This window comes from Pantherophis guttatus, chromosome 4 (assembly GCF_059756535.1).
Source record: "Pantherophis guttatus breed Tessera chromosome 4, ASM5975653v1, whole genome shotgun sequence".
Lineage (NCBI taxonomy): Eukaryota > Metazoa > Chordata > Lepidosauria > Squamata > Colubridae > Pantherophis > Pantherophis guttatus.
In genome coordinates, this window is record NC_142066.1 from 35,004,268 (window position 1) to 35,030,962 (window position 26,695).

General features: G+C 39.3%; 1 protein-coding gene across 9 annotated transcripts; it reads left to right on the top strand.

Annotated features, from left to right (window-relative positions):
* The first annotated feature begins 3,173 nt into the window (after positions 1 to 3,173).
* LOC117668966 (von Willebrand factor A domain-containing protein 5A-like) lies at positions 3,174 to 26,695 on the top strand. 9 transcript variants are annotated; one of them, XM_034423018.3, is made up of 19 exons: positions 3,174 to 3,628; positions 6,456 to 6,525; positions 6,752 to 6,954; positions 8,014 to 8,236; positions 9,401 to 9,570; positions 9,969 to 10,083; positions 10,304 to 10,476; positions 10,780 to 10,868; positions 11,945 to 12,089; positions 13,763 to 13,842; positions 13,938 to 14,052; positions 15,596 to 15,760; positions 15,937 to 16,040; positions 16,959 to 17,158; positions 19,908 to 20,039; positions 21,744 to 21,893; positions 23,085 to 23,227; positions 24,523 to 24,646; positions 25,596 to 26,695. In XM_034423018.3, exons 2-19 carry the CDS (start codon positions 6,471 to 6,473, stop codon positions 25,673 to 25,675), a joined length of 2,466 nt encoding a protein of 821 aa, XP_034278909.2. In that variant the 5' UTR covers positions 3,174 to 3,628; positions 6,456 to 6,470; the 3' UTR covers positions 25,676 to 26,695. The 9 variants fall into 9 exon arrangements, with proteins under 9 accessions (XP_034278909.2, XP_087748052.1, XP_087748049.1 ...); XM_087891923.1 differs by having other exon boundaries at positions 3,175 to 3,628; positions 9,404 to 9,570; XM_034423019.3 differs by having other exon boundaries at positions 3,175 to 3,624.

Genomic DNA, 26,695 nt, shown 5'->3' on the forward strand with positions numbered 1-26,695 from the left:
AGCTAGTAAGAATCAACACCATCTTGAAGTCAATAGTTTAAAAAACAAGGAAGTAGTGGGCAAAACAAACCTGGTAATCCAGAAGGCTCTCTTTATTTTTTAAACCATATTATAGGTATATTAGATTACACAGGACTTTTGTATTTGTTAGCTCAACATGCCAATAGAACACAGTGCCAATTTTCAAGAACTGCACTAAGGATTCTGCAAAACAAAGATCAAAGTTCACAAGCAAATCAGATCTGAAATGTCAGGCTGTCCATCCCAACTTTGCATAATACACTGGTTTAGGTGCAATAAACTATGGTTTGATTAACCATAACTTTTGGAAACCCAACAGGCTGAATTTTCACAATCATTAACTTACATATGGTTTCTTTGATTATGGCTTTAGATGTTCTATGAACTATTCTCCAATTGAATTTGCTTACAGTGCCAAACTAAAACTAAACGAATTTTACTGATTGTCCTTATTTTGTGACATTTGTGAAGCCTGACAATATCACATCAGTATAAATTCTCAGTAATACTTGAGTATGGGAGACCAGCTTTCATCTAGCATTCTGACACAATGATGTAATACTTTAGCATCATTAAGGATCCCAAAGGCTTTGGAATGTCTACATGCCATTCTCCATTCTCTCCATGGACCAAAATGCACACATGGCATGGCAACTTTCATCACTCATGTCCATTTTATCTCCAGCCCATGAGTTAGTGAGGTTCAAATCAGATTTAGTTAAAGTAGTATTTTCTACAAATGTGCAGGATTTTGTATTCAAGGAGGAAAAGATGTCAGCAAAATTATGCCTGTATGCCTAACAATTAAAAGTGTAGACACTTCACAAAATGGAGAAATTGTTGATGAAGATGTTGGAACTTGCAAAGATGGCTAAATTAACTTCTTTGATTGAAGAAAAGACAATATCTGTATTTATGGCTGACTGCAAACTCCTGGCAGACTTCTTGCATGAAATAGAAATTTTCTGATGATTTAAAATTGGATAATAGAAAAAAGTAGGTATTTTATAATCATAAAAAGATAACTTTGTAATCATACTTTGTGTTTGCTGCAAAGGAAATCGGAAGCTACTTGTTTCTTTTTCTTCTTTATCCTTTCCATACTTTTTATTTTTCCTCTCTCTCCTTGTTCTGCTTATTCTACATTCATTTAATTTTTATGTTCTTTTTTTTAAAAAAAGTTAATGCAATTTATGTTTAAAAAAAGATACAAGCAAGATACTTCAAAACACATGGGCATGATGACAGCATCTGTCAGCAACTCCATAAAATTAAAAGTGGCTTTTCCTGGGATTGCACTGCAGCAAATCATGCCATTCTGTAAATGAGGCCATTGCTTTAACAAGTGGCTGACAGACACAGCCTGAGCATCCCTGTCTACTCCCTCTCCTTTCAAAACCAGTATTGCACAATCCTAGTAATTTTGTTTCCTTATTCTGTCACAGTCCAGGTGCAATCTCAAAATGAGTAAATGTGCTTACTTAAGAAACCAAAAAGGCAACTGCAGTAACTTTATTTATTTATTTAATTTCTATAGCCACCCATCTCAGTCCATGACTCTGGGTGGTTTAAAATTCAAAAAATATAAAGGTAAAGGCCATAGTCCCTGTCCCCCCGTCCAGCTGTGTCTGACTCTAGGGAATGGTGTTCATCTTCATTTCTTAGCTAAGGGAGACAGCATTGCCCAAAGACATTTCCGTGGTCATTGCAGCCAGCATGACTATACACTGAAGGGCACGGAATGCTGTTACCTTCCCACCAAAGTGGGAAAGTAAAATACCTATGTACCCAAATATCTATTTATCTACTCACATTTTCATGCTTTTGAACTGCTAGGTGGACAGGAGGATGGGAGCTCAGCCTGTCGCACAGCACTCAGGTCTCGATCCCAGGCTATCAGTTTTCCAGCTGACAAGCTCAGCCTCTTTAACCCCTGAGCCATCGCACTTCCTTCAAAAAATATATTACCATCAAAATATTAAAAACATTTTAAAATAATAGAAAACAATAGAAACATCCAAATTAAATATACATAGCAGCCAAGATACCTGGCAAGTTGACAATATGACCAAGAAACTGGGCCCTTATCACATTCAGCACCCCGGGTATGGGAACATAGTCAGGTTTTTAGGCTTAGAAAAAGCTAACAGGATTGGGGCCATTCTAATTTCTGAAGTAAGGATACTCCATTGAACAGGGGACATTGTAGAAAAAGCCTATCTTCCAGTTCCCATCAGTACTCTATACTGTTTGGCTGACATGATCAACAACATGCTCATCCTGCTAGAGATCTGGTTGGATGGGTAGACTCTTCGAGAAAGGCGATCCTTCCTATTGCAACTTGAAATAGTTGTGATCAAAACAGGACCAAGACTGGTTACTGGGCACCAATTGTCATGGTGACTCAGTGGCGGAGGCTACGGCCTGCCATATAAAAATAAATATTGTAGAAGCAGGAGTGAGGAAGAAAGAGGATGTGGAATTCTAAGCCACCCAGGGTCATTGATTGAAATGGGTGGCTACAGAAATGGAATAAATAAACCAATATATAAAGCTGTTTTTATCCCACTAATTGTTCCGTCTTCATTAAATATTTGTACAAGCTGAAATCAGGGCATAGTTATTTAAGCACCCAAATTTCATTTAAAAAAATAAACTCGTGTGGGCATTGTGCCTGTTGAAAGATTGAGTTTACCCAGTTTTTTTAAAAAAAAACTATCCACATACTCTTATAGGATATCTGATCTTTGGCCAATTTTAACATATGGCTGATGTCTATTCCAATGATAGGGGAGCAGATATATGCCAGGAACAGATTATCCACCCCAGCTATCATTCCAAACACTCTATGCACCATCAGTATAGGTTTAGGCAAGCTGAAGGTATGTATACATAGACACAGGTCCCCAACAAGAACTATATAAATCAAACTGCATCTTCGGCGGATTATTATCAGATTATTGCACAGCTACGAAGTTCTGAAAAATCCAATTCATGCAAGCGGAAAGCGAGGAGAGGGAGATTTATCTTCCCTTCCTGCTCCGCAGTGCCTCGCTGAACAAAAGTGAGTTACAGGACCCACTGGTTGAGAAAAACTGAATCTGTGGGTAAATAAGGTGGTGGGTTTTGGCCTTCACGTGCTTCCAAATCCTTACAGCAAGCAAAACCTGTGAGTGATTACGGGAGCTGTAATCCAGGCGTCCTTGTAGCAGGGTGGAGAATCGTCAGATATGGGATTTGCAGAATATCGGTTGCAGAATATCGGTTGCAAGCGAGAGGGAAAGAAAGAGAATAAGACGCCTCTGATGAGGCTGCAAAGCCCCTGGAGGCGGGGGGGGGGGGGGGAGAAATGGCACAACGGGAACGAATCCAAAAGGACGGAGGGAGCGAGACGACCAAAAGGTCTTCCCGGCTGCTTCATTGGTTCCCGTCGCTTGCAACTCTCGGACCAAGCAAGGTTAGGATCGCGCTGATTGGAGCTGACTTGTCGAAAAATCTGGGGCGTTCTCTAGTGAGAAGCGGAAATAGCGGAGAAATCCCCCGGAAAGTTTACTTTCGCTTTTGCTTCAGGGTAGAGGGATCCGCAGCTTCATATCTTTGAAGGTAGGTAGGCCAAACTCCGTTGGAGGAGTGAGTTTCCCTTCCCTTTTCTAAGATACCTTTTATTTCTTCGCTTATAGCAAAGGTTATTCCGTGTCCTGTTGCTTTTTCACTCTCGCGTTTTGAATCTTTAGAGAACCAAAAGCACATTTGCTTCTCCATCTCTTTCAGGATTTCTTTTATTGCCCTGTTGCACTTCTCTGCTTAGAATCAAGAGTGTTCTGTCTTCCGAATCACAGCTGCCAGCTTTCTTATCCTAGTACTTGAGATCCCTTCAATAAATTGGGGGGGGGGGAGAGATTACCTCTATGCTAAATCTTCTTGCTCCCTGCCTGGGAAGATGTGTCCATATTTCCAGACAGTGTTGATGAAGATGGTTTGTACTATATATAGTCCAACATTCTTAATTCCAGGCTAATTGGAAAAGGGTGTTCTGTATCAAATTGCATTGTTACAATCTTCTAAGGATTTTTGACATAGTGACCCCCACATAAATATCAGAAGTTCTATCAAATGAGCCAAAAACCCCATCCATGTAATAAAATAAAAATAAAAAGGATTGGAAAGGTCTCAGATTTATCCCACTAAGCTGCAGGAGAAAACTACCTGAGCTTGAATAACATGTAAAATAATTTTTGATATGTCTTGATTCAGTCATTGAGTATGATGAATTTGTCTGCCTTCATGTATTTTAATTCTTACAATAGATCTGAAATAAGAAAAACCATATGCTAACTGTCTTTTCCTTTCAAATTATGGTGGATATAATTTGGGATCTATTATTTTTACTCAATCAGGCTCAATTGATCACCTTGAATACATTTAAATGAATGCATTTAATTGGAATATAAAATAGGTAAGAAAAAAACAATATTCATCATCATCTGCAGATCATTGTTGCAAACTAATCAATAAAGACTGGGTGGTAAAGTGGCATGTTGGTGGGTCTCTCATTCTCTTCTCTGGTGGTAAGGAAGGCAGTGACAAGAAGGCGGTAAAGAAGCCACTTATCCTACCCTTCTTTTGCAATTCTGCCCTGAGTGAAAGGCAATTTGGACAGTGGAATTAAGTTGGTTCAGTGGTGGGTTGCTACCAGTTCACCTCAGTTCGGGCAAACCGATAGCACCAGCAGCAGGAGGCTCCACCCACCAGGCTGGACATCAACAAATGCGCTCTGCGCATGCGCAGAAGCTTCTTTGCATCACTCGTGTGAACAAGTGAACTGGTAGTAAAGGTAAGTGAAACCCACCCCTGAGTTGAATGAACTAGGAAGCAGTTCTCCTAGATCCACCAGTGCTGTGAAAGTTGCCTGATCCACTGGGATAAAATGATGGAAGCTACTTGGTGAAACTTTTTATCTTATCAACCTGAGGAGAAATGCTGTGGATCAAACAATATTGTGATGATGAGAACTTCCAACAGGAGAAAGTTCTCCCTGTGCATATCAATTGAGATACTTTTTTTCACAGATATGACACTTTTTAAAAATGCTTTGGTTGTCAAGTGTTTAACAGATAAAGCATCAGGCAGGAGAGTGAGTAGCCTCTCCCAGTGTGCGGTGCCCAGCACTTTACAAGTACCCATCTAACATTACATGGGCAACTGCCTAAGGACTGATCTCTGCCCAAGTCAAAGTCCATAAAGGAAAATCAGCAATGACCAGAGATGAGGGGACATGCCAGCAACAGATGAAAATTATAAATGGGAAGTGCCTTGGTAGTACAGTGGTTTAAAGCACCCTGTTATTAAGACCAGCTGCCTGCAATTACTGCAGGTTCGAATCTCCCCAGGCTCAAGGTTGACTCAGCCTTCCATCCTTTCTAAGGTAGGTAAATTGAGGACCCAGTTTGTGGGGGCAATAAGCTGACTTTGTATAAATATACAAAAGGATGAAGGCTATTGCTTAGCGCATTGTAAGCCGTCCTGGGTCTCTGGAGAAGGGCGGCATATAAATCAAATAAATAAAATAAAATAAAATAAGTGGGCAGATCCTAGCACCCTTAGCTTCATCACCAGAGTTGTCACCAAAGTACCAGAAATGTGCATGTCAGGAGAAGAGAAAAACAACAATACTGAATTGGATGTGAAAAAATAACAAGTTAGGTTGCCTCAGCTATGGGCTGGAGATGAGATAGACTCTATTATGCAACATATCTTTAAAGAATAAGCAAGCCGTCTTCAAACCATATTTACAGAGACATGCGAATGGGTGCTACCTCCATCCAACAATCATTGTACCAAAACAGGTAGGCTTTATATCTCTTCTGCAGTGGTTCAGTGATATTATATTTACTTTCTTCTATTTTTCCCCTGTTAAAATCCTTCAAAAGATCTAGCCTGTTTTTTATTTTGTTTCCTATTAAGAAATTAATATATTTTCTTAATAATAATAAATTATAGCTGCCCATCCAGTGAATTCTGGCAGTAAACAAGAATGAAAACACAATACTTTCTTTAAAATATTTTAAACAAAAAACAAGTCTCAACAAAACTAAACCAGACTATTTTGATTAATCGTATAAATACAAGTTCAAAAAGTAAGCCATGGTTTTATCGTAGTAAACTATCATTCTTTGTTAGCTACCTGATCATAGATGTGGTATAATGCTGTGATAGGTTATTTCTTGCCTTATTTCTAGTTTGTTTTGTGCTCTCTAGCTATATCATACAAATGAAAAATACGAATGGTTATAAATAGAACAATTTATATCTGAAATTAGCCAGACAAGCTATAAGAAAATTATTCATCTGAAAACTACCAACATCTTCTGTCTTCTTCAATAAATTAATCAGAATTTTTTAAAAATAGGATTATATTTTTTTGTCTTCCTCAGTTGGATTCCCTCAATATGTGGCGATCAGCTACAGATAGATATGGCTTCCTCACGTCCTCTAATCTGCCAGGTAATTTGAGTGTGATTACCGGTTAGTAAACAGCCAGTTGTATTCTACTTAAAAGTGAAAGTCTATAATTATAAAGCTTTGTAGATCGTTTGGTAGCTTTGAGGTTTGGGGAGAGATATACAGTGCCTGCAATTAATTTGGTCTTAGTGTCTTTAGCATTTGCTCTAGGCCAGGCCAGGCCAGATTTTAAATTAACCATTCTCTTTCTACTATTTTCACATACCAGTGCCTTTGAAAAGCATTTCTGTGGATGTCATTATACGAGGTTTCGTAGCTGATGTAGTATCAGAACTCCAGTACCAGAATGAGGAAAAGAATCCAGTGGAAGCCACCTTTGTCTTCCCTCTGGATGATGAAGCCGCAGTCTATGCCTTTGAAGGTTTGATCTGTGGGACACGGATTGAGGCCCAGATCCGAGAGAAGAAACAGGTACAAAGTAATAAAACATTTAGGGATTTAGAGGTCATTTTTGTGAAGTCAACAGAGATTTCATTTATGCACCCAAATTATGTACCCCTAGAATTCTGCTTGTTTCTCCTTAGAATCAGCTGGTCTAAATTTTTCTGTTTACAAATTCTTTCTTTAGTGGGTGTTAGTATATTTTCTTAGTTTTTACAATAGTTAGCAGTTTTTAAGTGGTGAATATTTTTTTTTCAATTTGGAAAGAACGCTGCCAATTGCTAAATGGTATGCTTTTAGTCTGATCTTAGGTGGGCTGTGAATACTACTTTTACAATCGCTGTTCTCATTTTTCTTTGTTGAATTTTTTTCACATTTCTTTCCAAGCTGCTTATATTGCACTATTTATTCATAGCCATCTTAGGTTTTAGAAAATAACATACATCCATATATTGCTTTCTTTTTTGTTTACCCTTGCATTTCCCTCCCTCCTTTTCCATTATTGTTGCTATATATCTTCAACATACTCTGGGTCATTCTCACAGCAACACCATTTAAAAGATATTTAAGAGATTAAGTCTTTCTGAGAGAATACAATATTTACCTTTACTTGACTACTAAAATGTATTGTTGGATGTATCCTTATTTATACTTTTCAATATTTCTTAATAGTGTGCCTTGAATTATTGTGTCTGTTCTAAACTGTTATTACTATCTAACAAATGAAGGTGAATATACGGTTTCCTGACTATTAAAGCTCATTAAGATGATTTTCAATATTGTTTCTGTAATATTCTCTCTTTTATTTACAATTTCCTATTGTTTTTAAGGCTTACCTGTATACAAAATGTTCTAAAGGGTTGAATGGATGTACCAAAGCAAAACAGATGTGTTGCACTTCTTCCCATTCCAGAATTTTAAAATAAAAGTATCTTGACTCTGCCTGAACGTGCTGCTAATTTTCTTAATATGCAAAACCAATGAAATTATAAAAAGAAAGCCTTGCTATGAGTTGGACACTGTATTGTTATTATTATTTACCTGTGATTTTGTCCTGTTCTTGCTTCTTTCTCCCTCTTCTTCAACAAGGCAGAGCAAGAATACGATGATGCCCTGAGTGAAGGCCGCCAGACTTTCTTGCTTGAGAGAGAAAAAAATACCAGTGACATTTTTACGTGCAACCTGGGCAATCTTCCTCCTGGTGGGGAAGCCACACTGAAACTGCGCTACGTCCAAACACTAGCGGTGGAACCAGATGATGCCGTCCGTTTTGTCCTGCCAGCTGTCTTGAACCCCCGCTATGTTCCTGCAGGTAAACTAACAATATTCCCAAGTTTAGCATGGAGCCCCCAAAGGAAAGCCTCCAATGGGTCCCTTCGCTGCCCTCCCTGCTCAATGGTGTCAGGCACCGGGACAATTAACTCAGTTTCATCCTAAAAACCAACCGTTGTGGCTGGATTCATACAAGACATAAAAGCATAATGTATGATGCTTTCATAAGAATTAACATGTTCTGTACATAATTTCGAGATGTACAGCTAGCAGTGTTTTAATCACATTGTGCAAACACAGCTATTGTTTGCCATTAAAACAATAAACGCTTGAAGTAAGAAGCTTGAGTAGGCGGCATGCTGCCATTGATCCTTTCCATTTAATTTTACCATTTTCTTTATTTTTATTAATGGATAGAGCTCAAAATGATGTGCAGTTACTAGACCAGACAAGATGAGTAAAAAAAGGTGCAAGAACTCGAAGACCTCTAGCTACCATATCCAATTATTTTTCTTTCTAAATTAAAAAGAAATAGTTACATAAAGTGCTTTTCTTCCCTTCCTACCCTGTTTCCCTGAAAATAAGACCCAACTGGAAAATAAACCCTAGCATGATTTTTCAGGATGCTTGTAATATAAACCCTACCCCAAAAATAAGTCGCAGTTAAGATCATCAACCATACGGAGGCATTTAGTACTGTATTTCCCCCAAAATAAGACCTAACCGGAAAATAAACCATAATGCGTCATTTGGAGCAAAAATTAATATAAGACCCGATCTTATTTTGGGGGAAACACAGTATTTTTTTCTCACACCATCTTCACAAAGTAGGCTGGGTTTAGCAGGCTGAGGGACTAGGAAAGATAACACATTCTCCAATTTGAGTAGGATTCCTTGTGACTTCATGGACACTTCCTTTTCTTGCCAGGAGTACCGTAGTTTACCACTGTTTTTTTTCAGTGGTAACCAAGTAGTAACCATATCCCTCCCTGCGTAGCTTTGGAGTCCAAGCAAAGTATCTGCTGGAATCCAAAATCAGAGTGAGGATCATGGCCATATGGGGCTCTGAACCTCAGCTGTCTTGGTCCAACCTATCCTACTTCAACTGGTGTCCTGGTGCCCCAGATTCAGGTAGCTACCCTCTCATCCCTACAAAAGCCTCTCCACTTTCTATAGGAAGAATCTCAAACATGATCTCTTTTAGCAGGTTCAGAAGAGGCGACTGTTAATATAGTACACGTGCTTAAAGAAGATCTGTCCTATACACTCAGCCTCAGTGCCAGGTTGGAATCCCCCTATGGCATCAACCGTGTAGAGTCAAAATGCAGCCTAGATCCTCTGCAATATATGACGGAGGACCGCACTACTGCACAGGTAGAGCTGCTCAGAACAAAAGAGAAATAATTCTTTATACAATCATTTATTTTTAACAAATGCAGTTCAATCATGCAATGCCATGTATTACATAAAGAAATATCAAATAACTATAAAAATGAAATACAACTAAAATAAAATAATTTTTAGAGGCTCTGAAGTTCACACAACTTTTGAGGATCTAATGGCTGTGCAAGAACATACTCTATTCTGTGTTTCTGCAGCTTCTAAGAATTGTACAAGAATGGAACATGCTTTTGAAAAAAAAAATTGTCTGTTTTGAATGCTGGCATGTCATCTTTGACATATGTCACAGGTTCACCATTACTGGCCTAGAGTCTACAGCAGTGTTAGAACTGCAAACTGCAAGCATTTTGGTTTTACTTATCTTCCCAAAGGTCTCCTTGGCTGAAGGACACCAGTTTGACCGTGATGTGGAACTGCTGGTATATTATGAAGATATTCACAAAACCATTGCCATTTTAGAGGCTGGGAAGTCTGGAGCTGCCCCAGGTGAGCAAAGTTGAAGGCAGAGGTGAAGAATCTGTGCCTCTCCACTACAGTTTCCATTCTCCATTAGCATGCCTCTCAGCGAAGCAATGTCTGAAGGAACACAAGTTCTTCATCTTTGGCATTAAGTTATCATGTGCATGAAATGGAATGTTACTGAGAATTGGAAAAGCACTGCCTTGAGTGAAAATGCTTATTGATATTTCCTCCTACAAAAATATAGGTTCGCTGATGGGGGACCCAGCCCTTCTGCTGACCCTGTACCCCAACATTTCAGTTGTCACGCCAGATCATAGTGCTGTTGGAGAGTTAATCTTCCTGCTAGATTGCTCTGGCAGCATGGGTACCAGTATGGATAACAATGATGGCTCACCATCATGCATTCAGAGTGCCAAGGTATCTTATGGATGGATTGATACGTTGAATGGTGATTTGTAGTCTATTACAATTATAAGCTGAGTACAGTGTTTTCATTCCATGGTTAGGATTTTCTTCAAGCTGCTCAATATGATGTCCCTGGTCCTTTCTTTAAAAAAAAAACCTTGACTCAGTGACTAAAATAAGTTACAAAATGAGGCCTAAGAATGAGACCTGAAATCTAAATCTCCTAATCCAGTATCCAGAAACAACAGATTTTGTAAAATTAAAGAAAAGTAGATATTTAACTCACGATGTTTATTTAACTCTGCTCCATTTTAGGAAACCCTGATTTTCTTGCTAAAGAGTCTCCCTCTGGGATGTTACTTCAATGTCTATGGCTTTGGCTCTACTTATGAATCATTCTACCCGTAAGTTTTAGAAATCACCTCTTGTTAGACCATTTATCTTTTAACTTCTCCAGTTCTTACTTATTTCTCTTACTTACTGATTTCTGAAAAATCAAATGCATTGTTTGTTTGTTTGTTCTTTAAAATATACAAAGTTAAAAAGGAGACGTCAGCACAAAAAGATGGGTCTGACATCTTTTTGACCGAAGCTAAATTTGATTGAAATCTAAAGAAACTTACATACAGTACATTAAATGCAGCTTGTCATTTTCCCTACATATTCAATTATTTCCCCTTCTAGTGAAGTGAAAGTTATAATTGGGTGGAAAGTGCTAAAAGGTTTTTGGAGTAAAACCAAAACTTTGGGGAGCCTATATGTGACTTTGAGGTCTCATTCTGGACCCCAGATCATGCAGTGTTGTATTGTCCTCTTTGGTCTTGTTGGTGTTTAACATACTGTATTTTTTGGAGTATAAGATGCACCTTAGTTTTTGGGGAGGAAAATAGCTTGAGGGGGGAGAATTCTGCCTACTAGGTATTCATCTGGCTAGTCCCAGCACATTAGTTCGCTCGCTGGTTTTGAGGTTGGGGCTGGTTGGGGCATCAGTTTCAGCACATTAGTTCACTTGTTGGTTTTGAGGTTGGGGCTGTGCTTCTAAAGCACAGTTGATTGTCGGAGGGAGCAGCAATTAGAAAAGCAAGCAAAGCACAGAAGATCACTTCCCTCGCGTTGGGGCTGAAAAACAGCTTCAAAAGCACAGCTGATCCTCGGAGGGAGCTCCAGTGACTAAAGCGCGGAAGAGGTAAGAGAAGGCAGCAGCTGTTCCAGGTAGCCATTTTGGGCACCGCACAGGGTTACATTCTGAGTATAAGACGCACCCAAATTTTCAGCCTCTTTTAGGAGAGAAAAAGTGTGTTTTATACTCCGAAAAATATGGTATATCCTTTGTGTCTCGAGTACTGAATTCTAGGGCCATAAATGCACTGTGGTGGCATAGAGGAATTACATGATTCTTATGGATATGTTGAGTACTATATATAAATTATAAAAGGTAGTTTGAGGAAAGCTGAGCTTCATCCTTTGGCACCTTCTGCAGGCAGAGTGTGGAGTACACCCAGGAGACCATGAGCACTTCTATCCAATGTGTGAAGGAGCTGGATTGTAACTTGGGAGGCACAGAGATATTAGAACCCCTGAAGGCTATTTACAGCCAGCCCTGCCTTGAAGGAAATCCTCGACAGGTATTTAAAGTTATAATAATGTCATCTTCTCTTTCATGCAGAATTAAGAGTAAGCACGCCCACAAAAAGATTTACAATAAAAGTGTATAGTAGTGCTCACATCCAGAAATATGAGGAGAATTTACTATAGGTTGTAAATATTTTATATATACAGTATATGCTCATCATGTTATTTCCTTTCAAGATAAATAGCATTATGCAAAACAAAGAACGATAAAGGCACGGGAGACTGAGAGCAAAGCTTCCTGTTTGAAAACCACTGATGAGTTTTGAAACAATTGTGCAATAGTTTGAACTTACATGATCCATTGGAGTCCAAGAATGAATGAGTGGTGACTGATAAATTATCTATTTACAAAAAAAAAAGTCTGTTTGTTTTACATATTGCTTTAAATATAAGCCTACTCATACATATAAATGAAAGAATAATTCTAAATCCAAGATAGATTTGATTATTTATAATAAATGACTGAAAGACTTAGTGAAGAATTCAATACAAGAAAACATTCTGGTAATGGGATAAACATTGTTTATGTAATGTCAAGATGGAATTTTGGGGAAATGGCAAAGAAGTGAAAACTGGAGTAAAAGTAGAATGACTGCAGAAAAAAAATACAAAATAAACTATAAAAAATATCATTAGGAGATTGGCTAATCTCCCAGCAGAATAAATGGAAAATGGACCAAAGAAAAAATATGTGGAAATGAATGAGAAGAATTTTGTTATCCAGTGCCTTAGAAATACATAGTTTTATGTTAAAAGCAAGTATTAAAAGGATGGTTGGTAGAATGGTGAAACAAGAAATTGTATATAAGAAAAAAAATGCTTAGGACAGAACACTAAACAAAGAGAGAAAGATACTGTGTAGTGTACATATAAAACAAAAGAGAGATAATTACTATTTTTTTCAGAGTATAAGACGCTCCGGACTATAAAATGCATCTACGTTTTTTGGTGAGGAAAACAAGAAAAAGAAATCTGCCTCTGCCTCCCAACAATTTTGCTTCGTTGCAGCAAACAGCAAATAGCCTACTTTACTTTCATTTTCATTTTCAGCTTAGCCTGATTAGCACAAGAAAAAAAACTCTGCTCCCAACGATTTACCTCCTTGCAGCAAGCAGCAGAGGCCCGCACAGCAATAGGCAATGGCAATTCCTGCAGCCTGAAACAGCTGAGAGTTGGGAGGCCAATCCAAGGGACAATCAACTTGTGCTAATTAGGCTGTGCTGAAGCTGAAATGGGCTGTTTCTTCTTGCTACTTGCTGCAAGGAGGTAAATTGCTGGGAGGTAGAGGCCAACGGGTGGGGGCCAGTGGGTGAGCGGGGCTATATTTGGTGTATAAGACGCACCTAAATTTTCACCCCCTTTTAGGGGGGCAAAAGGTGCATCTTATACTTCAAAAAATACAGTACGTTTAAAGCAGGCAGTAGGGAAGCGTTGCGAATTTGATGGAATGAACACAATAGAACAACAATGTGTGCACAGCCTGGAGTCCATTCTACAAAGAATGGTGCCCACTGTATAGAGAATCAGTTCTGATTAAACAGAGCTTTGTTGTCTTATAGTCCTGTCATCCTTTGAAACTAGCCATAAATTCTTATTAAATTTATTCTCACCTGCTTCCAAATCATTTGGTGGTCAGGCTTGGCTTCATGGCTCTCCATTTTCACAGATCTTTGTGTTCACTGATGGAGAGGTGTTTAATACAAATGAGGTCATTGCTGAAGTTAGGCGTAATAGTGGCTCCCACAGGTAAGCAAAGAAAGAGAAATTGTTTTCATGATGTTCATTTTTCTGGCTTCTATCAGCTTCTATCCTCTTCTTCCCCCCCCCCCTCCCCAAAACAGGTGCTTCTGCTTTGGAATTGGGGAAGGAGCTTCAACGGCTCTGGTCAAAGGGATTGCTCGAGCTGCTGGAGGGAGTGCTGAATTCATCACTGGCAAAGACCGCATGCAGGCCAGGGTGAGGTCTTATCCTGTTCACATGTTTTAGCTCTGCTGTATGTCATTGGCATGTAGCTACAGGATTTAGGGTCTTTTAAGCTGCTACTTAATTGGGAGTCAGGGTCGGCATCAGGGCAACCTGGGAGTTCCAAGGGGGAAGAGGGAATGGAGCTGGGAGAGAGAGACAGACAGAGGGAGCCTGGACCATCCGTCAGCCCTCAGATGGAGAATCAACAGCCCCCAGGCCTGGAGGTGGTTGATGAAGAAGAGGAGGAACAGCTGGGTCCAGTGCCCGACGCAGGGCTGCTCAGAAGGCAGAAAAGGGGAGAGCAGTGTAAAGCATGGGTCAATCCTGGGGAAGGAAGAGCCACCACTGCTAGTGAGGCCCCACCCTAACTCTGGGGATAAAAGGCAGGGGCAGAGATGAATAGGTGTGGCAGAACTTCCAGCCTGAGGGACTTATTAGCCTGCAAGATAAACTTTTTTCAGGAGCTGCCAGCATTCCTAAGAAAGGAATCTTTTGAGTTCACATCAGAGGGTTTGTCGTGTTTGAGGAGCTGGGTCAGAATAGCATATTCTTCGTGAAGCATAAATATAGGAACATATTTTGGGGTAGTAGATACATATACTTGTCTTTTGTTATTTGGAAGATTTGAGAATTAATAACAAGATAATTATGACATAGAAGCCCCCAGATGGGATGAAATCGTATCTGTATACTAAGGAAATATCTCTAAAACAACGACTCAGTGGGGAACATTTTATTTAGTATTAATTAAAGTTGGAAGATTTAATTCATAGGATCATAAAAAGGACTATTTAGGCCATTGAGTCTAGTGCCCTTTTAAGAGCAGAAACCCAAATTAAAGCATCCTAATTTGTTTCACTCCATCTGAATACATCAAATGAATGGAAGCCTGGTTACTTCTCTAAGTAACTGGTTCCCATTGAACTGTTCTTATTATTAAAAAGTTTAAACTGACTTTCAACCAGAATCAGTCTTCTTCAAATTGAATCTACGATGCCATATCCTGCATTCTGGAATAAGATAATTAATCTTGTTTGTTTGTTTATTTGATTTATATCTTTCCTTTCATTTAGGAGCCTTGAGTTTATTTATTTATTTAAAAGTTTTTAAGGTCATGCAATTCATTATCAACTCTGCAGTTCCTTTCAGGAACCAAAAGCAATACAAGGACTTACTTCAGAGTAGTTTCTTTATTGTTGGTCATATACAAACAGGATCTTGCCAGACTAAAGCAACTATCTGCATAACTATACAGATGTCTACATCTATATCTATAGAGATGTGAATTGTTAGGCAGGTCCCTCGAAGTCCAGAAGTCATGTGTGTGATGGGTGTGTGGGAGTGGGTGTGTGTGAAGCAGAATAGAACATCTGGTTTAGCCAAAGCTTTGATTGTTTTTTTTAAGACACCATTTCATAAGCTGAAAACTAGAGCAGTAACAACCTTGACATTTTCAAAGTAAATTTTGTCTTTTATTTCTCAGAGGATCCTGAAATCTTATATTGCTTTTTCGTAAAATTCCTGTTTCCTGCAGGCTTTGCAAAGTCTGAAGAAGGCCCTTCAGCCAGCAGTGACAGGGATCTCTCTGAGCTGGGAGTTGCCTTCTGGCCTTGAGGCCAAACTTGTGGGGTCAGGCCCTCAGTTCATTTTCCAAGGTCAGCGCTGCCTCATCTATGCCCAGATCCGGGGCCAAATTCAGGCAAGTGATCCACCTGAGGCCCACCAACCGGAGAAATCCTCCGCCCTGTGGACTATGCCTGGCTCAGCTAAGGGTACTTGGTTGCCCTTCCTTCGCAGCGCTAATCCTAGAACGTCCCAATTCTCAGGGGAAAAAAATTGCTTCTTTTCCCCTTCCTTCCTTTTGTTTTTATACAGACGTCAGGCTCCATGGAGGGGACAGCCGTGGTTCGGTATAATTTCCAAAATGAGACTCCGACAGAAACAACGAAGTTCTCATTCCAACTTGAGAAGACAGACAGGTAGAACCCAGAACCCTTCATTCGAGATAGAATCCAAATCTGAACAAACCCTTTATTTTATTTTATTTTATTTTATTTTATTTTATTTTAAGTTTTATTGTTTTATTATTACACATTATGACAAACACATCACATACAACATATAAATATATCCTCTTTTTAACAAATGTTTCTTCATGGTCTGCTTTCCACTGTGACTTCTCCCCCCACACACCTCATGTCTCTCATATTATTTCATTTTCTTCATTGTCCCCTTTTTGATTGATTACAATGTATTTTCTAATCCTAATAGCCTTAATCTTATACATTTCTACATATTTGTTTCAGATGCCTGAAAAACCCATTAATGCTTAACTTTTTTCCCCTTAAAACAATTAGCATAGATAGATAGATAGATAGATAGATAGATAGATAGATAGATAGATAGATAGATAGATATGACACCAGACCCACACTCACGAAAACCACACAGGATGTCACCACCACACATCCACGCAAAAAACAAACCCAAATCCACACCGATGAGGCACAACCAGAAGCCAGACCACAGCTGCATCATTAGCCACTTTAAACCCCTCCAATCCATACATGAAGCAAACTGACATCCACCATGAAGATGTGGCACGACCACAAATGCGAAGCCAAACAACAGCAACGCAGCTCACCAGCTCAAATCCCCCTGCAACTCAGACTAACCCGAGCACAACCAAGCCCCCACCTAAACAGAACGCACCCCCATCCAATCAGAGCACAAGCTAAAATGCAAAACAAGTAGTTAGTCACTATTAACTTTTTCCTGTATTTACTGTCAGCTGACCCTCTAGGCAGAAAACCACGATATAGAAGGAACTGAGAATCAATTAAGACTTTGATGTAATGGCAGCCCTTTCTCTACCCATCCCTCCACCTTCTGTGCAGGCTCCCTGTTCACCGTCTGGCAGCTCAGGTGCTGTTGCAGGAATTAGAAGAAGAGAAGATGGAGGAAAAGCGGGTCCTGGCGCTAGAGACAAGCCTGAGCTCTGGGGTGGTGTGTTCCCAGACAGCTTACGTGGGTGTGAACATGGAGCTGGGCAAGCCAGTTCAAGGACCTCTCCTCCACCGAGATGTCCCCCTTCCAGGTGAGTTGGGAGCAAAAGATGGCAGATCAGTCCCAGTCTTGAATCAGACGGGGGTCCGATTTGCAGCTGAGCGTCTCCAGATAGTCTTGCCAGGTGGAACTTAAGTTAAAATCCCCATTGTTCCCTGGATTTTACCTGCCCAACAGTTGGCAGAGCAAGTGGCAGGTATCCACTCTTATTGATTGCCAGCTATCATCCACATATCATATTCTTGTAATGACCTAGCTGGGTTGCTAGTTTTCTACTGCCTTCCTGCCAGGCTGTTGGATTTTTTAATATCTGAATAGTAATTATTGATTGTAATATTATAGAAATGAATACAGTACAGGTGATCAGCGACTTACAAGCATTTGAAGTTACAATAGCAATGAAAAGTGACATATTTTCACATTTACAACCATTGCAGCATCCCCATATTCCTGCGATCAAATTTCAGGCACTTGGCAACTGGCCTGTATTTATGACAGTTGGACTTGATCATGTGATCACCATTTGTAACCTTCATAGCCAGCTTCAAATAAACAAAATCAATGGGGGAAGCCCATGACTGCATGATTCATTTAACTGGGACAAAAGATGTCATCAAATGGGCCAAAACTCACTTAAAAACTGCTTGGCGTAGCAACAAAAATTTAGATGAGGAGCCGTGGTGGCAGAGTGGTTAGAGTGCAGTACTGCAGACTACTTCTGCTGACTGCCGGCTGCCAGGAGTTTGATTCTAACCAGCTCAAGATCGACTCAGCCTTCCATCCTTCTGAGGTCGGTAAAATGAGGATCCGGATTGTTGGGAGCAATATGGGGCCAGCCTGGGAATATCAAAGGACCAGTCCATGGTACCTTTTGGCCAACAGGCCAAAAGCAACTTCCAGCAGCACTCTTGACGGCCAAAAATGGCTGCGCGGAAGCCTCAGGAGGCCCGTTCTCAACCGGCAGAGTGCTACAGGAGGCCATGGAGGGCGAAAAATCCAGCCCTCAAAAAAATCCAGTTTGACACCTCTGCATTAGACCATCTTTCCTTTCCTCCTCCATATCCAGGAATCTTTCTGACTTTCTCTTATAAGTAAAGGTAAAGGTTCCCCTTGCACAGGTTCCCCGTGCTAGTTGTTCCCAACTCTAGGGGACGGTGCTCATCTCTGTTTCAAAGCCAAAAAGCCACTGCTATCCGAAGACGTCTCTGTGATCATGTGGCCGGCATGACTAAACGCCAAAGGCGCACAGAACACTGTTACCTTCCCACCAAAGGTGGTCCCTATTTTTTTACTTGCATTTTTTTTTTTTAAATTTTTATTAATTTAAGAAACCACATAATACATTTATAAATGCAAGTAAAACAATTTACAACAAACATCATCTTTATAACATCTACCTATAATATCTGAATTGTTACAATATCAATATCCTATATTCTTCAATATACAATATTTCTCTCACCTTATATAATGATATTATTTTATTGATATCTCGTGTCTCTTTCTTAAATTTCATTTGATTTAAAACTTTATTTTACTCTATTGATATCTTTTCTTTTATTCAATTTTTCTTTCTTTCTTCTTCTCTTCTTTTTCCACTTCCCTCTAACCATTTATACCATTTTTGCCAGACTAGATAATATTCAGATTCTTCTTTTCCTTGGATCTCCTTGGTAAGTTTATCCATCTCAGCGCATTCCATAATTTTGGATATTAATTTCTCTTGAGTCGGGACCTCTTCTTGTTTCCAATTTTGTGCGTATATAATTCTTGCTGCAGTCAAAATGTGTGTTATTAAATATATTATTTCTTTTTCATATTTGCTTGTAGGTATTCCTAATAAATAAGTTTCTGGCTTTAATTTTTAATTTAATTTTTTACTTGCATTTTTTATGTGCTTTCAAGCTGCTAGGTTGGCAGAAGCTGGGACAAGTAACAGGAGCTCACCTTTTTACGCGGCACTAGGGATTCGAACCACTGAACTGCCGACCTTTCGATCGACAAGTTCAGCATCTTAGCCACTGAGCCACCGCTTCCCTATTCTCTTATAAGAAGAAGCTGCAAATAATTTGGGAAAATTATCTCCATTGGGGTGGTGGGGAGAAGGGCAGCTTTTTAGTGACTTGAGGTTGCATTTAATGATTAATGGCTGGTACAAGAATTGGACAATGGTGAATGAAGCCACATAAAGCATGTAAATACATCTGATATTCCTCATTTTCCCAGGTTACAAAGAACTACAATCTGGGGTCATTCTAAGAAGTACATGTGTGTGTTTGTGCCTTTGCGTCAGTGTTGACTCCTGACTATTGCCTATTCAAGTCCTTATCGTTTTCTTCCCAAAGTTTCAAAAGTGATTTGCCTCCTTCCCAAGGCTAAGAGAGTGATTGGCCCAAAGTCATCCAACTGGCTTTAGGTGGGACTAGAACTCGTGTCCCCTGGTTTCTAGACATTCTAAGAAGTAAGATAGATAATCCAGGCTTCCAGTAGTTCTCAGGAAACTTTTCCATATTCTAGCCTCAAAGTTGCTTTGTAATTCACACTGCATTTGCTGGGATCTATGCTAGTATTTCTCATCCTTAGCCACTCTAAGATACTGTACATAGATTTCCACCTGACTAGTTCAAGCCCACACATTTTACAGTTGCCATGACTGAGAAATACTGATTTAGTCCATCTACAGTTCATGGAGGAATAGGACACAAAGAAAAGGAAAAATTAACCTTGGCTTAATACAATTTCTATTGCAAAAATGTTTTCCTGTGTTCTGTTTTACGCAGGAATGTTTGCAGTTTTCGGGGCGTCACCAGGATTATTCTACAATGCACTGCCATCACCATGTACAAGTCAAGGTTTTGGTCAATTTCAAATGGAAGAAGAAAGTTTGAGTCTCATCCAGCAAGATAATTCAGGTTGGTCATTGGGCAAACCAAAGAAATGCTGTTCTCATTAACTTCCTTTATTTTCTATATGGATATCAACATGGGATGCATTCATTCGTATCAATAAATACAATAAGAAAGTGTAGAATATTATTTTGGGTTATGTTGTACCCCAACATTATTTTTAAGAGGCTGGCAGAATTGAGGTGGAAACAACTGTTGGGAGTCCAAAATTGGACTTTGAGGACAATGCCTAACATTTGTTCCTCTGAAAGTCTTAGTCTGAAGTTGCAGATAACAAAATGTAAAGTATCATGACGGGGGTGATAGAGGTTATGAAACAGGAAGTTTTATAGTTAGTAATTATAAATTCTATAAACCTGATATTCAGAGAGTGGTTGATTATATATAAAGAGTAAGTTATACTTTAACTTTTTTTTTTTCAACCTTGGCAACTTTAAGATGTGTCAATTTCAACTCCAGCAACTTCCTATCTGGGGAGTTCCGCAGTCCACATATCTTAAAGCTGCCAAAGTTGAAAAACAATGCCTTAGAGCAGGGATGGGGAACGATGGCCTTTTTATGACTTGTGGACTTCCACCTCCCAGAATTCCTGAGCCAGCCATGGGAGTTGAAGTCCACAAGTCATAAAGGGGCCATTGTTCCCCACCACTGCTTCAGAGCATCTCTTCTTTCCTTCGGTGAAGTAATCTTGTAATCCTGAAAGAAAAATAATAGTTCATTGAACATTTTCAATTTCACCTTGCAGGCAGTTTCTTTTTTTTAACCATAATCTACAGACATTCCTGCAACTTTCCTTTAAAGCAGAAAGGGAAAAATTGAGTAATAGTCAAATTTAATTGGGGGGGAGAGTAGATGTGGACTGCAATAATTGATTAGTGATGCACCGGAAGAAGAGCTAAATAATGCATATAAGACACATAATGCATATAAAATATTCTACTGGCATCTCTCAGCTATCCTACTGAAATTCATTTTACATAGGGTGACCCTTGAAGATAACTTGGAAAGTATTGTTCACAAAAATGTGGCTGCTAGATTACTAAGCATTACATATCAGTTTAGCAAAATAACAAATTTTGTTTTGCAGTAACTTTCCTACCACCTATAAACAGTGATAAGTACCTACAAAATCTGTAGGTACTTTTTTTTTCTAGTCCCTTGATTCTTGCTATTGTTCTAGTACTTCTACAGTGACTTGTGTATTTCATTTTGCTTAATCAGAAAATCTAAGAAAAGGGGGAATCTGTGGGCCACAACAGAGGTGTTCAGGGGGTCAAAAAAGTCAAAGTGGCAGTCACAGCCATAGAATCAAAGCCCCCACCCCTTTTTAAATGCATCATGAAAAGGATGAAGCTTCAGTCACATGTTTATAGCCGCCATTTTTATTTGTTTTACCCCCTTCCTTGCAGACATCCCCAATGCAACATAAGATTTGGAGGAATGCAGATTGTCCATTGTTGTTTCAAATAAATTTTGAAATCTAAGATCAGTTTATAATATAATGTAATAATCCAGGTAGTCAATAATTCTTTGGGAGTTTAGTACTAGTATTCCAACTTCAGACTTCTCACCTGAATCACCCTATATCTGCTGAAATTTAGACCATCCAGAGCTCAAGGAGGAATGGATGGACAGAAAGAGAAGGAAAAATTAGTCTTGAGGATTTCAGCTTCTCCTGTAAGAGTGTTTATCTTATTTTTTCCCTCTAAGATGATTCTGAAGGTGACATAGGTGCCTTAGGAAGAAATTGTTCATGTAATAATGATGAAGAACAATTATTTGAGAAGGAATGTGACCCTCTAGAAGTCATCAAAATCATGTCTACGAACCCAATTCCACAGTTACAGATGTACAAGCTAGGTAATTCCTCTCAGTCATTGTACAAAGCTAATAACGGATATTGTATCTGTGTGTTTGGTTTGGATTATATTGCAGCCATTTCTGATTCCAGAATTTTCGATCTTGTGACAATAGAAAAACTGTAGGGAATGCCTGCAATTTGTGCCTCCCAAAATACCTTCTCTGAAGTTGCTCTGAAGGTGATTCAGTTAAAAATTGTGACAAAAATGTTGTAAAATTGAACATGACTCACTTAACTATCGCCTCGCTTAGTGACAGAAACTCCATTCCCAATTGTGGTTGTAAGCCAAGAACTACCCATAAGAAATGGGTGGACAAGGAAGAGGGGATGAAACAGGTTGTTTAATGTTTAATCAAGAGCCTTGATAGTACAGTGGTCTACGCACCCTGTTATTAACACAGCTGCCTGCAATTTACTGCTGGTTCGAATCTCTCCAAGGCTCAAGGTTGACTCAGCCTTCCATCCTCTCTAAGGTAGGTGAAATGAGGACCCAGTTTGTGGGGGCAATAAGCTGACTTTGTATAAATATACAAAAGTATGAAGGCTATTGCTTAACACATTGTAAGCCGCCCTGAGTCTCCGGAGAAGGGCGGCATATAAATCAAATTTTTTTAAAAAAATGTACCAGATAACTGTGAAATCTAGAAATTTGCTCCTCAAAATCATATTTTTAAATCTTTTCAAAGTTCCATGTTAGTAACCAAATATCACAGAAAGTATCTTATTCCAAGGTTCCAAAACTCAGATTAATAAACTAGAAATGTAACGTTTCAGTCACAGGTAGTCTAGAGTAATATTACTTTTTTTTAAGTAAATATTTATGCTCATACCCACTGAAAGTTCTTCCGTTTATCAGATAAATTTGTTTAGACATTGCTTCACTTGACTAAGCTATCATGATAAAGTTAAATGGGTTTAGAATATATTTTGGATAAATGTGGTTCTTAGGCCTAAAAAGATGAACACTCCCAAGGTTGTGTCAAAAGTACATTTACCTCCGAAGCTGTGAGTTTTGCCTCTGTATTTTGAGCTAGAATTGCTCAGTTCAGGAAGAGGGGTAAATACCAAGTTCGGTTTGAAGAAATCAGCCAAGAGGAAATTGAAGGTAAATACTGTATAAACCTTGATGGGTTCTCAATGTGCTGTGGTATTGAGATTTTTTTTTTATAGTTCAAGATCTTTTTTTATAGCTTGCGAATTTCAAGAGGAAGAATCTCCTCTTTTGAAGTTGGTATCCCTGCAAAATGCAGATGGCTCCTGGCCTCATGGGCCTGCCCTAGCTGCCATACTAGACCTGAATGAGGCTGAGATCTCAGGCAAAGCACCAGCCCATGTAAGTCTGTGGAGATCTTATGGGATTTACTGCATGTGGGATTCATTTGTTTGCAAGAATGCTTTTTATGATTAGAAAAGGCTATATTGTTTGGAGGAATGGAATATAAGATTAGGGTTAGATTATGCATCCTAGAACCCTCCGGATGCACTGTGATCAAAAAGATCTGGAAGACATTAAATTACAAAATCTGAACTAAGGCAACTGTCACTAAAAATGTCATGACATGGATAGAGTGTAAAACAGCATTCTTGTGAAGATGGGACATGTCAAAATAGGTGGGAAGGCAAGCCAATGCATGCTTACTCTGCATTTAATCTTGATTTTTGCCGTGATGGGGACTGGAAGGGCAGAACCATTTTATGCAGTCTCTTCCCCTAAAGCCTCTAGCATCTTAACTTCAAGTTTTCGTATATAATATAGAGCAGGGATGTCAAACTCAAGGCCCGGGGGGCAGATCCGGCTTGCAGAGTGCTGGACCCAGCCTGGAAATAGCAAAGGACTGGCCTCCTGCAGCCCTATGCCAGCAAAAACTGAGCTGGGTGGCTGCAGGAGGCAATCGCGCCCAAAAACGGCATGGGGGACCGCATGTGGGCCCCCCGGGCTCTGTTTTTGCTGACAGTGGGCTATCAAAACTAAAAACAAAATAAAAGGGAAAGGAAAGACAAAGAAAAAGAAAGAAAGATGGTAAGAGAAAAAGGAAGAAAAAATAAGGAAAGAGGGGAAGGAAGAAAAAAGGAAAATGAAGAGAGAAGGAAAAAGGGAAGGAAGGAAGATAGGAAGATTATAATGAGAGTGAAGGAGTCTCAGGGAAGTCCTGCCTTAGCACTTGGCCACCACAGGTGCCCCCAACACGAGTGATGTCGAGCTGGCCATCCTCACCATGGCCACGCCCATCCCCGGCCCTCCAAGGTCAAACACAACCCTGATGCGGCCCTCAATGAAATCGAGTTTGACACCCCTGATATAGAGCATTCAAGATTATCAATCAAAGATTTCTTATGGTAGGACATAAAATGGAACAGGAGTCAAAGCACTGCGAAAAAACAGTGCTGGAGAGGAGATAGCATTGACCATCATTCAGTGGAAAATATGGAATTTAACTATTATCAATGGAAAATGTGGTATCCATTGGCTTCTTCATACTGTTCTATATTTTGCGCAACAGAGTGCATTTACAATAATATTTAGCTATTAAATAGTTATTAAATATCATTTGGCCAAACATTATGCATACCTGTTTAGGAATAATATGTAAGACTCATTCCGTGTCTTTTTCTCACCATTGCTTTCAGGTGACCCCAGATATATGGGTAACAGTGCTGGCTATTCTCTGGCTTCATTTGAATGCTGCAGAGCAGAAAGATGAGTGGGAGCTGCTGGAAGGAAAAGCTGTTCATTGGCTCAAAGTGAATGCAGGTGAGATACCGTGGACAGCTGGTTAAAAGGAACCAATGTTGAGATAAGAAACATCCTGGTCATGGGTGTCCCAAAAGTGCTTTTTTAAAAGACAACTGGATTTTCTTTGTTTCTCCTTGAAGACATTTTGCTTCTCATCCAAGAACTGAAGAAGCTTCTTGAATGAGAAGGAAAACAACTTCAAGGAAAAACAAAAGAAGTCTAGTTGCCATTTGAAAAAGCATTTCTGGGACATGGCTGCAAAGAGAAACCAAAAATGCTTGTGGAATTTTGCAGCCCAGATTGGATATCCCTAAATGTGTGTACTTTCCTGTTGATTGTTTCTTGGTTTCTCAGTGTATGAACTGCTCCATTTCTCTTAAGGCTATCTCATATATTAAATCCCCTTCTACTTTGATTGATGCCTATTAAGTTGTTTTTGTCTTTTGATATTTTTAAGAGGGTTTTTATATGTGTGTGTGTGTGTGTGTAGATAGATAGATAGATAGATAGATAGATAGATAGATAGATAGATAGATAGATAGATAGATTGATTGATTGATTGATTGATTGATTGATTGATTGATATTGGCCATGTGAGTAATAGTAAGTAGTTTTTCTTTCTACATAGACCATATCGTGGCAAGGAAGATGGGCTATTACTGCCTTCTTTGATCAGTCCCTGCCACTAGGCATTGCTAAGAGGTCTGGAAATTAAAATCAACATATATGGGGTGCATCCAGTAGTGGGATTCAAGTAATTTAACAACCGGTTCTCTGCCCTAATGATTTCTTCCAACAACTAGTTTGCCAAACTGCTCAAAACAACCGGTTCTCCCGAAGTGGTGCGAACTGGCTGAATCCCACCACTGGGTGCATCCAGATTTACTTCATTGGCATTGGAAGATGATATGGCAGACGATAGCACATTAGTTATACTGGATTTTGAGACTTGTTTCTTTGTTTTCAGAAGCTCAGCTGGCTGAGTGTGTGAAAGCTGGTAATGCAGTCCTGGGAAGCAGTGTGAGCCCTCAGATTTGGGGGCTTTGAGTTCATGGAGTTATCCTAAGCTTCAAATGGAAATGTCCAATTCTGCTATTGCTGAAATTTGATTTGCTGACCTCACCCTCAGGGCAACATTAGCTATCCTTTAAAACAGCAACCCCCAACCTTTTGGGCACCAGGGACCAGTTCCGTGGGGAAAAAAATTCCATAGCAGGAGGGACATGGCTTTGCATACTACCTAATACCGTACATGCACGGATGAAGCTTCACTCGCTTGCATGACCCAGTTCCCAATGGGCAGAGGATTGGTGGCCGTCCGAGGCCTGGTGGTTGGAGACCCCTAATTTCAGCTGGCTTGTCTGCATACTTCCTAAGTTCTAATATATCTCAATCTGTTTAATCAGTACATTATCAGACAAGCACTCTGTTTATAAACACAGGTTTAATTGTGAAATAGATACAAATATATATCAAGTCAATTGGCAAGGGGGGAAAAATCTTTCATAAAAAGCATGGAAATGAAGGTTTGTTCCTCATCTGCAAATTTTATCTTTTAATTTTCAGTTTAAATTCTGTAATCTGAGCAGTGCTTTGGAACATGATCTCTTTGAAGCATGAAATTTTAGAAGGACTCGTTTTTAGCAAAAAAAGAAAAAAGAGATGGGCAAAGAGGGGCATGAGCTTCTTCACATGACAACAGTCACAACAAAACTGCATAGTTGGCCCTTTATGCATTTGACTTGCTCAGATCAGGTCAACCTAAGAGATATGGTCTGATGGTAATTAAGGTATATTCTTTCCCTCAAGGGAAATATGCCAATTAACAGCTGAAACCATGATTCTAATCTTTTAATAACTGCCACTATGAATAAAGTACATATATAGGCTGTATTCCTCCTGAACTGCTTAGTTATGAAGTTAATAGATTTTTGGATGATTAGCTATCAAATCTATGAACTCCCAAGCCAAGAAGGGATGTTCCAGCTTGACTGTTAAGTTTTGGGAAAACAAAGTTCTGATATCGTTACAAATAATGCTATGTATTAAACACTGAAGCAAACAAAA

Bases quoted from the DNA above. Each gene is read 5' to 3' on its own strand.
- LOC117668966 (XM_034423018.3), top strand. From the start codon at position 6,471: ATGTGGCGATCAGCTACAGATAGATATGGCTTCCTCACGTCCTCTAAT. The intron at 6,955-8,013 runs GTACAAAGTAAT...TTCTTCAACAAG, and splicing joins AGATCCGAGAGAAGAAACAG to GCAGAGCAAGAATACGATGA. The intron at 8,237-9,400 runs GTAAACTAACAA...GATCTCTTTTAG, and splicing joins CCCCCGCTATGTTCCTGCAG to CAGGTTCAGAAGAGGCGACT.